The sequence below is a fragment of the Scyliorhinus canicula genome, chromosome 17 (genome assembly GCF_902713615.1).
Source record: "Scyliorhinus canicula chromosome 17, sScyCan1.1, whole genome shotgun sequence".
Taxonomy (NCBI): Eukaryota; Metazoa; Chordata; class Chondrichthyes; order Carcharhiniformes; family Scyliorhinidae; genus Scyliorhinus; species Scyliorhinus canicula.
In genome coordinates, this window is record NC_052162.1 from 46,909,158 (window position 1) to 46,922,752 (window position 13,595).

General features: G+C 40.7%; 1 protein-coding gene across 1 annotated transcript in view; it reads left to right on the forward strand.

Moving 5' to 3' along the window:
• The window catches only part of LOC119951718 (START domain-containing protein 10-like), a 34,722-nt gene that overhangs the window by 9,879 nt on the left and 11,248 nt on the right, over positions 1-13,595 (forward strand). Inside the window, exons 2-3 of the mRNA XM_038775006.1 lie at positions 8,881-9,028; positions 12,844-12,947. Coding sequence (XP_038630934.1) covers positions 8,881-9,028; positions 12,844-12,947 — 252 coding nt within the window. The remainder of the gene's footprint in view (positions 1-8,880; positions 9,029-12,843; positions 12,948-13,595) is intronic.

Consider the following 13,595-nt stretch of genomic DNA (forward strand, 5'->3'; position numbering starts at 1 on the left):
TCTTTGCTGTACCTGCATGCTTGCTTTCAGTGACTGGTGTACAAGACACCCAGGTACCTGTACATCAACATTTCCCAGTTCATCTCAATTTTTAATAATACTCTGCCATTCTGTTTCTCTGTCTGTATATATCCACATTGTACTACATCTGCCATGTATTTGCTGACTCGCTCAACTTATCTAAATCACCTTGACGCCTCAACATCCCCTTCATCACTCATATTCTAACTGAGTTTTGTTTCATCAGCAAACTTGGAAATATTACATTTGGTTCCCTCCGAATCATTGATATATATTATGATTAGCTGGAGCCCAAGCACTGATCTCTGCAGGATCCCATTAGTCACTGCCTGCAACTTCAAAAAACAACATTTATTCCTACTGTTTCCTGTCGGCTAACCAATTTTCAATACATGCCAATATATTACCCCCAATCTAATGAACTTTAATTTGTACACTAACCCCTTATATGAGACTTTATCAAGAGCTTTCTGAAAATCCCAACACACCACATTTGCTAGTTCTTGCTTATCTATCCTACTAGTTACATCCTCAAAACATCTCCAGTAGGTTTGTGAAACAGAGTCCATGTTCATTTTGTCTAATCCGTTGATATTTTATAAGTGTCCTGTTATTACATCCTTTATAATAGACTAGCATCTTCTCTACTATTTGATATGAGGCCCACTGATTTGATTACATTTGCCACCCTCCGTTCTGCCAGGTCTCTTCTAGAATCTACAGAATTTTGGAAAGTGACAACCAACACATCCACTAGTTCCGTGGCCACCTTCTATAGTATCCGGGGATTTAGAATATCAGGCCCTAAAGATTTATTGCCTTTCAGTACCATCAATTTCTCCAGTACTATTTTCCCCAATAATAATTTCCTTCAATTCCTCCTTTTTCACTCGAACCTTGGTTCACTAGCATTTTGATACTTGGGTCTTCCTTTATGAAATGTGCCCTGTTGGTGGTGGGGACTAATGAGGTGAGCTACAAGCTGCAAAATAACCCTGACATTTATCCACTTTTGTAGCCACGCTATCTGTATGACTGGCCCAGTTAAGTCAATGGTGATCCTCAGACTGTTGATGCTGGGGGATTCCGTGGTAATGCTTTGAATACTAAGGAGAGGTGTTTAGACTTTCTCTCATTGGATCTGTTCATTGCCTGTCACTTGTGTGGCCTAAATGTTTCTGGCCCAAGCCTGAGTATAGTCCTGGCCTTGCTGTATGGAGGCACAGACTCCATCATATTCTGATGATTCATTATCTTATTGAATGGAAGAGGATACATGAAGGTTCAAATTAACTACTTTTTTTCCTACTTCAAGTGTACTTCTGAGTTGTGAATGCAACTGAACACTCTGTAGTCATTAATTAAACATTCCCACTCCTGACATTTGTGATGGAGGGAAGATTGTTAATGAAGTCAGCTCAAGATGTTGAGCATTGTATGTTACCCTGAGGAACACCTGCAGTGATAGTCTGAGGCTCGGATGATTGCTACCTCTAGTCCGGGTATGATCCTAACCAGTGGAGTGTATTCCCCCTGATATTTACTGACTTCAATTTTGCTTGTTAAATGTTACCTTGATGATGAGGGAAGCCACTTTTACCTCGTTTCTAGAACTCGGCTCTTTTGCCCCTGTTTGGACCAATGTTCTAATGAGGTCTCAAACTAAATATTCTTTGTCAAAACCCAAACTGGCCATTTCTGACCAGCAGGATAAATCCAATCAGGCCAATTGCTATTCAGTCTACTCGTGCAGCACTTAGTCAAACTGGCCATTTCTGACCAGTTTGGAGTAGGTCCTGTTCCCTTGCTACCTCAGTGCATCTTCCACACAAGAGTGCTGTTTTAGCAGATGAATGAGGGAAGCAGGTGGTAAGCAGCAGCAGGTTTTTTACCCCCCTGATGCCAAGAGACTGAGGTCCGGAGCAAGTTTAATCTAAGCTGCATGACTATTTGAAAATTGTGTGACTAAACAAAAATATTTAAAGGGTCTGTGCATGGAGACAAATTGGCCATTCACTACAAAAACTGTTCAGGTACATTGGTCTGGAATTAACCTTGTGGACTCCAAGACCCATTCTGTGCCGACTGACTGTGTTGCTATCTCTGGTCGGTCTGTCCTGCTGGTTGGACAGAGCCTACTCGCGAATGGTGATAAAGGAGTCTGAGACATTGGCTGAAAGTCATATGCAAAGAATCATGCTTGAGTTGGGCGTTTTCCTGACAAATCTATGGGACAACTCTCCAAGTTTTGGCACAAATCCCCAGATGTTATTGAAGAGGACTTTACTATTGCCTGTACTGTCCAGTCCTCTGGATGCCAGTTGCTTCATTTCAGAATGAAAGCCATTATGAGACCTGTGGTTTTGCTCAGCCATTTCAGAAAGCAGTTAAGAGTCATACACATTGCTACGTGTCTCAAGCCATATAATGGGCCAGACCAGATAAGGACAGCAGATTTCCTTCCTTAAAGGAAATTAGTGAGCCAGGTAAGTATTTGCGATAGTCTGGTAGTTTCATGGTCTGCATTACTGTGCTAGCTTTTTATCCAGTTGTGTTTGTTCAATTGATTTAAATTCCTCTACTGTCATCATGGAATTTGAACTCTCCAAATCTTTAGGCCAGGTTTCTGGATTACCGCCTCATGTGACCTTAGCTTCCTCTGTACCCATGTTGTGCAATAAAGAGAGATATTTTGGCACCTTTCGTGCCACAATCAGAATTTTTTATTCCGATAAGGGTTACACTTGCATGTCTTGGGAGTAATTGAGCAGAACGTTTGTGTCATCTTCATCAAATAATTTGTAACTCGTGCTTGTGGGAAGAACAGAACTATGAAATCTCACACAAATGTCTTTCCATAAATGTCTTATCATAAATCCATCTGCTGATTGTCCACCATAGTGTCTGGGGGAACTAATTGCGAAGTCTCTAGTATGCTCCTGGACTTTTTGCTCAATTGAAACCAGGCTTTGATTTGTACATCAGGATGCTGTTGAACAAAATTTAGTAAATATATATTTTTTTAAACATGACTGCACCAGCGTGTAAAACACAGGTAGAAAGGAAAACCCAGCCATATACTCTGGTAACATGTTGTCAAAATGTCTCCAAATGCTTCATAAAGTGTGTTCTAAAGTGTGAATCTCTTTTGGAATACAGTGTTGCATAAGCAAATATAGCAACTATTCTGCCCCTGCAGCATTCCATAAATCGTAAACACGAATGACCAGTTTTTTTTTTGTGATAAAATCAAAAGAATTATACAGCACTTAAGAAGGCCATTCAGCCCTGTCTGCCTATGTAAGCTCTTTGAAAATGGTGTCCAATGAGTCCCTCTCTCCTATTGTAGCTCCATTGTCCTGTAAATTCTTTCTGTTCAAGAACTCTCCATTCTCTTTTGACTGGCCCTTTCAGATAATGTTTTCGACATAATTTGAAAAATAATAAAAATACTTTCCTCCTCCTGTCCCTGTTCTTTATCATTTATCATAAATCCATCTGCTGGTTGTCCACCATAGTGCCCGTGGAAACAGTTTCTCCTCAACTCCTTTTCTCCTTTTATGGTGCCTAGAATTAGGTACAATGCTCCAGCTTGGACCGAATCAGTGATTTCTGTTATGATCTCAGCTGATGGTACCAACAGGCAGTCAGGTCTCAGAATGGACCTACCAGCTCAACAGATCATAACTTTTATTTTTTTTGTTTAGAGATGTAGATAACAGTCACATAACTGCTAATTAACTTCTAACAAAAGAATAAAACCTTTATTAAACAAAAGATTAACTATAATATACTACTCCTTTGATTCAGCTATACCTTTACAGATGTTTATAGATTTATAAGGATTACACCAGTTACACAATATATCTTGTACCCTAATGTTCTCACAGAAAATACATAGTCCATGTAAGCCAATAGGTGAAATGTGGTCAGACACACCACTCTGAAACCAAGTCACAAATGCCACTCAAAACAACCTCTGTGGATTTCTTATCAAATCCCCTCAGATGCTTTTCACACTGTGTGCCCCCTGGTTTCACTGGAATTGACTTCCATGCAAGTGTTTCCTGACTTCACTCTCGAAGAACACAGTTTGAAATCTTCTCTTGCATCTTTTTCTCAGATGCCATCACCAAAGAGCCACATCCAGGATTTCAACCTCTCCCTTCCGAATTCCTTTGCGCTGAAACACCACGTATACGCAAGCTTCCACACACAATCTCTCTGTTATCCAGCAATGCCAACAGAACACCACTGCTTCTCAGGCTGTATTAAGGTGTTAACAACTCATAACTATATCCAGTAGAGGGCACAGGTATGGAGTTGACTCCATCAGAGGTCTTTACATATCTCTAGACTGAGCCTAGCTGTGAGTAATGTGCCGCCTTAACATAACTGTGGGTGGTGCTGTACTCAAGTCAGTCCCACATTATTAACCCTTTATGTACCGCACCCTACTAATGCCACCATCCCCCCCCCCCTCACCTACAAAGACTTTATCCCATAGATGTAGTTTACTTCAAGTCTTACATTCTAAGTGTTTATTTGTACAACCTTAATGGTATTTCAACATTATTGTGATCACAGTATTAGCTTTAACAATATTTTCACTATCCCAACTCCCCGTTAAAGTCCTTGACGTTAAGAGGTTCAGGTGGCCTGGAGGCCCTATAATCCTTCCATATCTCATTAGCCATCCTGTTGGGAGAATCATACGCTTTGGTGATTTTGGTTCTTGTTGGTTTGGAATTTGGACTGGCATTTGGGTATGTTTTAAACTATTTCTTCCATTGCTTAATGTTAAACCATGCTTCCTTTGCCTTGCAATCCAGAGAAGAGTGCTTTCATTCTTAGGACTTTGTTGAAAAAGTATCCATCGTAAATAGTTACTGTGAACGAATAATACAACAACTTCAACCATGTGTTTGCTCTACTACCTGATCGTACACACATGCTTCACGCTCTTTCATGCACCAGTGGGATAGGCTGCATGGACTCTGCCTAATGTACAATATGGAACAGCAAAACTCATTTTCCTTTCCTATACTATTTCCTTATTCCTTATAAAAAGAAGTTGCGAAACTGATTAAATGCCAAACAATTAACATTAACAATGTCCAAATTTGAGGCCTGGGACAAATAACTCTCCTGCCCCCACCGCGGTCCTGATGGTGACCATGAAACCATTGATTGCTGTAAAAAATTTCATTTGAGTTCATTAATACCCTTTTAGGGAAAGGAATCTGCCGCTCTTCTCTGGCCTGGACTAAATGTGACTTCAGACCCACAGCAAAGTGGTAGACTCTTAACTGTCCTCTGAAATGGCCCAGCAAATCGTTCCATTCAAAGGCAGTTAAGGATGGGAAACAAATGCTGGTACTTCCAGCAATACTCCGATCCCATGAAAGAATAAATTTAAAAACTCTCACTTGAGGATTGCTGATTTTATATTTTTGTCTTCTGGATCTATTATCACAGTTGGACATGGCCTGTTTACACAATGTTATCTGTGCTTGCCATCTTAGAAGCTTGGAAAATATTGTTCCCTTCCTTCAATTTTAGTACTGGATCACTCTTCCTAATTTAGTGCCTGAAATCATCCTTGTTGCACTTATTCTAACCTTCCTTACTATGCTAAGATCTAGTTTATAGGTTCTGTTATATGGTATTCTGGATTTTAACTGGAGTTCTGTTTGAAATTCAGTTTGTTTTTCTATGAAATTAAGTTCTGATAGATAACATCTTTAAAAAGGATCCCAAGAGCTTGAGTATTTATTATTTTCTGATATAAGTTTCAGCTCTGTCAGTAACCAATTGGATGCTTAAAATTTTCCAATTTGTTTCACAATTGCCATTCAAAAATATATATCTGAAGTTTCAGCTATAGACTAGGTTTGAGCTAAATATAGGCTCAACTAGAACAAGTTACATTTATATAATACAGTAAGAAGTCTTACAACACCAGGTTAAAGGTTTAGTTGGAATCACTAGCATTCGGAATGCAGCTCCTTCATCAGGTAAGTCCTCATGAAGGAGCTGCGCTCCGAAAGCTAGTGATTCCAAATAAATCTGTTGGATTTTAACCTGGTATTGTAAGACATCTGACTGTGCCCACCCTAGTCCAACATTGGCATCTCCACATCATTTATATAATGTATATTTCATACAGGACAATGTTAGAGAACAGAGTGATAGGTAAGAAGGTGACATTAAGCAGAAGAGAGAAAAAGCACAGCCACAGAAAAGGGATTTGTTGAGGCTTAAGAAGGTGAGGAAGGAGGTGGTAATGTGCAAATAACTGACTGTTGGGATTCGGAGGGTGAGAACAGATTGGCCAAGAGTTGAATGAGCATGAAACAGTAGGTAGGCTAATGTTGGAAGAGCATAATTTAGGTACAAGGATCTATAGCTGGAGGAGCTTGTCGATCAGGCTAGGCCATAGAGGAATTTGAAGGTGAGGGTCAGAATCCTGGTAATATTCTGGAACAAAGGAAGACATTGAAACTCAGCAAGGACAGCGAGGTGGGAATGCGGAATTGAGCGAGGGTGAGAAAGGAAGAGAGCTCATATTCATATAATGTTTTTTAAATCCTCTGGACATCCCGTGTTTTCCAGCTACTCCATCACATTGATACTTCTGAAATCTAAACAAATTTAAAGAAAGCAAGGTTTCACAACAAACTAGATAGAGGATTAGTTAGTCTGGTCACAGTTGCAGTGGTGACTGGGATGAATATTGGCCAGGTAAGTGCTTGTATATGTTCATCTGTGAGGGTACTGAAATGCGAATTATGGCTTTGGTAGCAGATGGTAGCCAAGGTGGCTGACCTTTCGGAGATGATGTAACATATAAGGGGAGGAAACTTAGTTTGAATTTGAATGCGCCAAATCTCAACTTCTACTCTTGACCAGAGATGTGAAATTGAGGACAGAGACTGTTTTTGATGTTAAAAGCACTGTAAATGTAAGATTGTTGTACATAGTTTAGCTTTATCTATTGGGTATTCACCCTTTCATGGTTTCCATTAAAAGATGACCTTGTGATAAAGCTATTTGGCCAAGAGACCCCATGCAGCCCATCAGGGTTCTGAGAGCAGACCACGAGACGTTTTGCTGACTGTTGCCCACATGCAGAGTTGCCAAATTCCGCTGATTTCCATCTGTGTAGTTTGCGTTCCTACTTGTATGACTGAAGTGGTAACAGTGCAAAGCAAGGACATGAGAAGTAAGGTGTATGCTGATTTGCACACAACATTGAGCGTGAGAGCCGTGCACCTGCAGCTAAAGAGTAAATATTTCTTTTGTTTTTACCATTGAGAAGTTAATAATCGTTCTATTAATATATGAATGATTAAGCATTTTCTATAACTTGTTAGGAAATATTCAGTATTTGTTGCATTCAATCATAGTCAAGGGTCATCGTTGGTGAACAAGCCTGATTTCAATTTTGTGCCCCCCCCCCCCCCCCCCCCCCCCCCCCCCCCCCCCGAGATGGAGGGCCACTCATGCATCCCACTCACTAGCCAGATTGCCCATCACTGACTTAGAGGCATGGCAGCGAATACTCAGGTTTTCTGTGGTTGTGAAATCAGCTGCTCTAAGCTCCATTTTCCGAGGTTCTTTGCACCTTTTATTCAGTCAACTATTGTGTAACTATAGAGTCATTACCTTTAGTCATTAGAGTTTGCAATTAAAATAGATCGCGATTAACTTGGGCAGTATGAGTGAATTGCATATTTTGCATTGTAATACATACTATCTGGAATGATGACAGAAAAAAGTTTGCTGAACTTGTTGGTACCAGTTTTCTAAGCAAGTCTGGTGACTGCATTGGGCGTAGGTAGAATGTGGATTTAATTTATTTTACACTTGAATAGATTGTACGTTCTAGATTGTACATTTCAAAAGTACAAAGTTCATCATTCTAGAGAATGAAAACAGCGGAGAATAGTTCTCCCAGCAATACTTCAGAATAGCAGAAAACTGGTACTTTCCACGCCTGTTGTTCTTTATTTGAACTGTGCCATCAGTGAACTAAGTAATTGTGTTTTGTTCCCCTCAGTCCTGCACATGGGGAAGGATCTGGTTGTTGTCAGTTTGAGTTAGGAACTGGGTGAATGTTAGTCACATGCCTGCTCTTTTGGCCAAAGAATGATGCAATGATAAAGGGAAGACAGTAAAACACAGTTGTTGTATATTTCTCAAAAAAGGTGTGGTAATAAAATGATAGCATCTAACGATCCCTCTGCCAAAAGTTAAGCAAAAATCTGAACCTTTAATGCTTTTAGAGGAAAGAGCAGTTTCTTCGCAGCTATTACTGAGTGTATCCTTTTGCAGCCCTATCCATGTCAATAGGTCACCTAACCGTTTCAAGGCAGGCTGTAATTTTTGTTGAGTTTGGTCTTAAGCGTAAAAGAAAATCCAATATCTTGCCTTTGGAATGATTGATTAATAATTGCATTTGATCTGAAGTTAAGACCTTGAATATAATTGCTTTTGCAACAGCCTGGGTGACCAGTAAATATTACTAATCTCTTGGAAATGACAGAAATAGGAAGCCAGAAGAAAAATGAGATGCCAGGCAACTATTGCTCAAGTTGACCCTGCAGCACTTTCTCTTTCCACCGACCCTGCACATGCTTATTCACTGTTTGAATTCGGAATTTTGTCTCTCAACATCCTCTTCCCCACCTCCACAGAAGTGTTGTGGCTCAAGAACTCGAATCTCAGTTTGGAGATGGTGTCTTTTGCTGATGCCAGTGTGTTTCGCCTGCTGTCAAGTTATCTTTGTGAAGAATAATCATTTTCCTTTTGGTTCTTTCATGAGGCTTTAACAACTCATTCCTCTTCCTCTTTCAGTGTAGAATCGAACTTAAAGATGTTTCTGCAGAGACGGTGTATGATGTGCTGCACGATAATGAGTACCGTCGCAAGTGGGATAAGCAGGTTATCAAGACTTATGACATTGCACGGCTCACAGTGAATGCAGACGTTGGGTATTATTCATGTAAGTGTATTTAAGGGTTAACTAAGTAAAGTTAAACTGCGTCCTGTTTCTCCAGGAAATTAATTTGCAATTGTTGAAATTGCAGCACAGAGAGAACGTACAGCTCACTATATTCTAAAACTCCTCTGCGAAATATTAACCAATATCCAGATTCTCACACTGGGAATTCATGCTGTTGAGCTCAGGTTTTTAAAGAAACCCAGAAAATGCTTGTTTCTCATGTAGATTCCACGAGTTCCAGATGAATACTCAAACCTTGCCTTTCGGTTTGCTGTTTCATTTTCTATAAAAATGTTGTCTGATATTCAGTGGGTAAAGGCAACACCTGTAGAATTAAACCAGAAAGAACAAAAGGTAGGAGGCATTCACACAATTGGGTTGCTAATTTGTTTTTGTGCTCCTGGATTAAGAAGAGAAGTCACTATTTGATATTTCATCCTGGCAGATGTGTGGCTATCAGATGATTGTTTAAAGAACAATTGTTCTTTGTTGAACAGCCTGTGAGGTTCACCACCCGTGCTCACAGGAGAAGCATAGTAACTTTGGCAAGGCACTGAGAGTGTTGGTGCGTGTGGAACTGTATTACACACTTTTTGGTTATTGAATGTGAACTCCAGAAATTTATATGGCTTTGACAAATCTGCCCTAATACCTGCAGGGAGCGTATAGTTTCTCTTCTTTCTTAAAAATACCCACAAGATTCACAAATATGAGATTGCGAACATTAGGATGATCTGTTTTGTCTTCTACTGTGTCTTCCATATGTTACCTAAGACTCGAGGGGAGGGAATCTCTGAACCATGGACGATTTCCTTATTGGCATGTATGTGGCCCAGCCCCCCCAAATCTTTCACCAAGTGGGAGTTTAGAACTTTAATCAGCCAATTGAGAGGAGAAATTGAAATCTCGCCTTCTCACCATTGGCTGTTTTCCTGGACATAGCACCTTTTTTCTCTAAATAGTTTTGTACAAACCTATACAGCAAGTGATGCTTTCAGAACATCTCAAAGTGCTTCATACAAAAATTGTTTAAAATTTGAATTATTGTGGACAAAAGTAGCTGTCATTCTGTGCCAGTAACAGGAAGATTAACAAGTTAAGCAACTTATTTTTTGGTGGTGTAGATTGAGAGAGCAATGTTGACCAGAAATAATACTGCTCTTCCATTAGTGCCGTTAGATCTCTAACATCTGCTTGTTCAGGGGGATGAAACATAGCCCTTTGATTTACCATCTTTTCTGCCAATGTACCAGATTGTCAACCTAGATCAGTGTGGTTCAAACCTTTTGTCTAGTTTACCAACGTTTACCAACTGGCTGAACTTTGGGACCCATGCCATGTTTGCTGACCCAGTCTATCCTGAGTTAACGCAATGTTTGCGACACTAAAGTTTACTTGATCCAGGCAAGGGAGGGAAAGAAAATCATCCAGTTTTTATGTTAAAAATCACTCTCCAGTAGCCCCTGGGGCATTGAGTTTATGTCAACATTGAGTGAGGACTGGATCAGACATGTCTGTGATGTCCTCCCATCTATAAATACTGTCCAGAGTCACACATGAAGAATAGTTACTGATGAGAGAAACTTGAGAGCCACCAACAATTGTGAACCTGCATTCATTGTGGGACACTGCCTCAAGGAAAAAAGAAACAAAGAAGACAGAGGAGAGGAGAACAAAGAACAAATTATCACTGGGAGAGAGCCATACGTATTTTGTAAATAAACCAGCCATAAATATGAAGATGGTGATATTAAAGTCTTGATTGATAATTGGCTTAAATGCAATCCTATTACTTGCCTTGTTTGGAGGGCATTAGTTATGAGGAAACGTTGGATAAACTCGGTTTGTTCTCACTGGAACAACGGAAGTTGAGGGGCGACCTGATAGAAGTCTACAAAATGTATGATGGGCATGGACAGAGTGGATAGTCCGAAGCTTTTCCCCAGAGTGGAAGAGTCAATACTAAGGGACATGGGTTTAAGTTGTGAGGGGCAATGTTTGGGGGAGATATGCGAGGGAAGTTTTTTTTTTTACACAGAGGATAGTGGGTGCCTGGAACGCGCTGCTGGTGGAGGTTGTGGAAGCAGGTACGAGAGTGACATTTAAGGGACATCTTGACAAATACATGAATAGAATGGGAATAGAGGGACACACACCTCTAAAGTGTAGAAGGTTTTAGGTTAGATGGGCAGCATAGTCAGCACAGGCTTGGAGGGCCAAAGGGTCTGTTCCTGTGCTGTACTGTTCATTGATGCAAATTTATCCAACTTCAAAGAACACTATTAGAAAAAGGTTCATCAATATTGATGAATGCTGACATTAAAACTGGCCCACAGACCACTGGCAAACTAATCAGATAAAATAGACATTGAACAAAGTTTTCTCTGATACTAATTATTTGTTCAGATATTCAATTGTGGCATTATGGTGTGCTCATGTCTGCCCAACCAGAAGTCATGCCTTTGCAGTCACTTCATGGAGACTAATATCTCCAATAATGTAGCTATTTCTGCAATGGCAGTCAATTCCCTCCCACTGAATGTGCTCCTACGGCACTGCTGACATGGTGCTGGCCCCTCAGCAGGAATCTCACTGCAAAGGGTGGCAGCGGTCCTAATCACGTGGTGCACAGAATGGACGCCCTGATGTTGAAACCTGGATATTGTCCCTGTTTGGACATGGCTCCCAGAGGTGGATTGCTTCCAACGTTTCCCTGCCATACCGTCTTGGTCCCCAATCTACCCAGGAAAATTCACGGTGACATGGTGAAGTTTCAGAAGCAAGCATCTGTGTTGATAAAATCACTGTTCTATTGATATAATTTCCATTTATAATACTTAGTTAAAGTTCTTGCACTTTGATTACAATGAGACTGGATTACAGAAAACTGCTTGGAACAGAATTTCAACAACAGAATGTGAAGAGTGCTACTGACGATCACAGATCGGCTGAATGTTGAAGGCGAGCAGGAACAATCAATATTCCACAGCGTGATACAAGTTCTGCTTTCAGTCAAGTCTTAGACAGCTGTACTGCTTTATAAAGTGCTCCATGCACTGTACAATGTGTGGTGGCTTAGAATCTGATTATTGCAAGTGAGTTAAAGGGCATGGAAATTTACAGTAGCTAAGTAACCACACACCGCAGGACATTTCACAGCCTCATGTTATCACTAATGCAAAAATTGCTATGAAGGAAGATCCAGAAACACTAATTCGCACACACATACAGGCAATAAGCACAATTGCTGGTGTGATATACACACACACACACATGACCTGAAATTCAAATCTCAACCTACTGGTACAAAGTTGATGCCTACAAATGGAGGCCAACAGCGACATGGAACCAAGCTTCAAATGTTGTGTAAACTGCCTCCAAATCTTCAGAGGGGGCACAACTGCCGGACTCAAAATTCTGCAGGGGAAAATGAAAGCGAGGCAGTTGCCAAGCTTCCCAAGCTAGAACCACTACAAGAGATAACCTTGTTTTTACAGGGGAGTGCCTTCTCCAGATAATTAAAGAATTACTACCAGCCGCAGCCTCTGCGACCCTTCTGACACTGGCCCGCGGCCCATCTGCACAGAATACAAATTTACGTCCTGCTTTGGGGCTTGGATTCACAATTTTATGATTCTAAAAATGAATCTACAGCCAACTAGCCATGTTAATCTGTAATGTGGTATTCAGGATTATGAGTTAGCCTGCCTGTATGCTGTTTCGTGGACGGATATTGCATGATGTGAATTTTATTTTTAAAAAAGCAACAACTTCTTCAGTTCTTTGTGTTTAAATTTTGCTGCTTCTCTCCTTAGGGAAATGCCCAAGTCCACTCAAAGATAGGGATGTGGTTACTTTGCGATCATGGCTGGTCACAAATACGGATTACATGATTATCAACTACTCTGTGAAACACCCTGTAAGTATAGATCTAAGCACCCTATCTCTAATATGTGTCTAGGACGGAGAGAAAGGAACTGTATAAGCTACAGGGGTCTGGATGTCATGTCATACTTAAACAAATGCATCACATTTCTTCAGAATTTGTTGCAATGTGGTGCCTACTACGGGGGAGAGTCAGCTCATAATCTTGCTCGACAACGAGAAGGCATTTGACTGGGTAGAGTGGGATTATCTGCAGTTTTAGAAAAATTTGGATGTATGTTGGGCTTTGTAGCGTGTGTGGCTGTTACATACGACGGGGGAGAGTCAGCTCATAATCTTGCTCGACACCGAGAAGGCATTTGACTGGGTAGAGTGGGATTATCTGCAGTTTTAGAAAAATTTGGATGTATGTTGGGCTTTGTAGCGTGTGTGGCTGTTACATACGACGGGGGAGAGTCAGCTCATAATCTTGCTCGACACCGAGAAGGCATTTGACTGGGTAGAGTGGGATTATCTGCAGTTTTAGAAAAAATTTGGATGGATGTCGGGCTTTGTAGCGTGGGTGTGGCTGTTACATACCACGCCATTTGCCAGTGTTTGCACTAACAAAGTGACCTCCGACACCTCTTGTCTTTACCGGGTGATGTACCATCAATTCGACTCAAGACACATTTAGGATCCG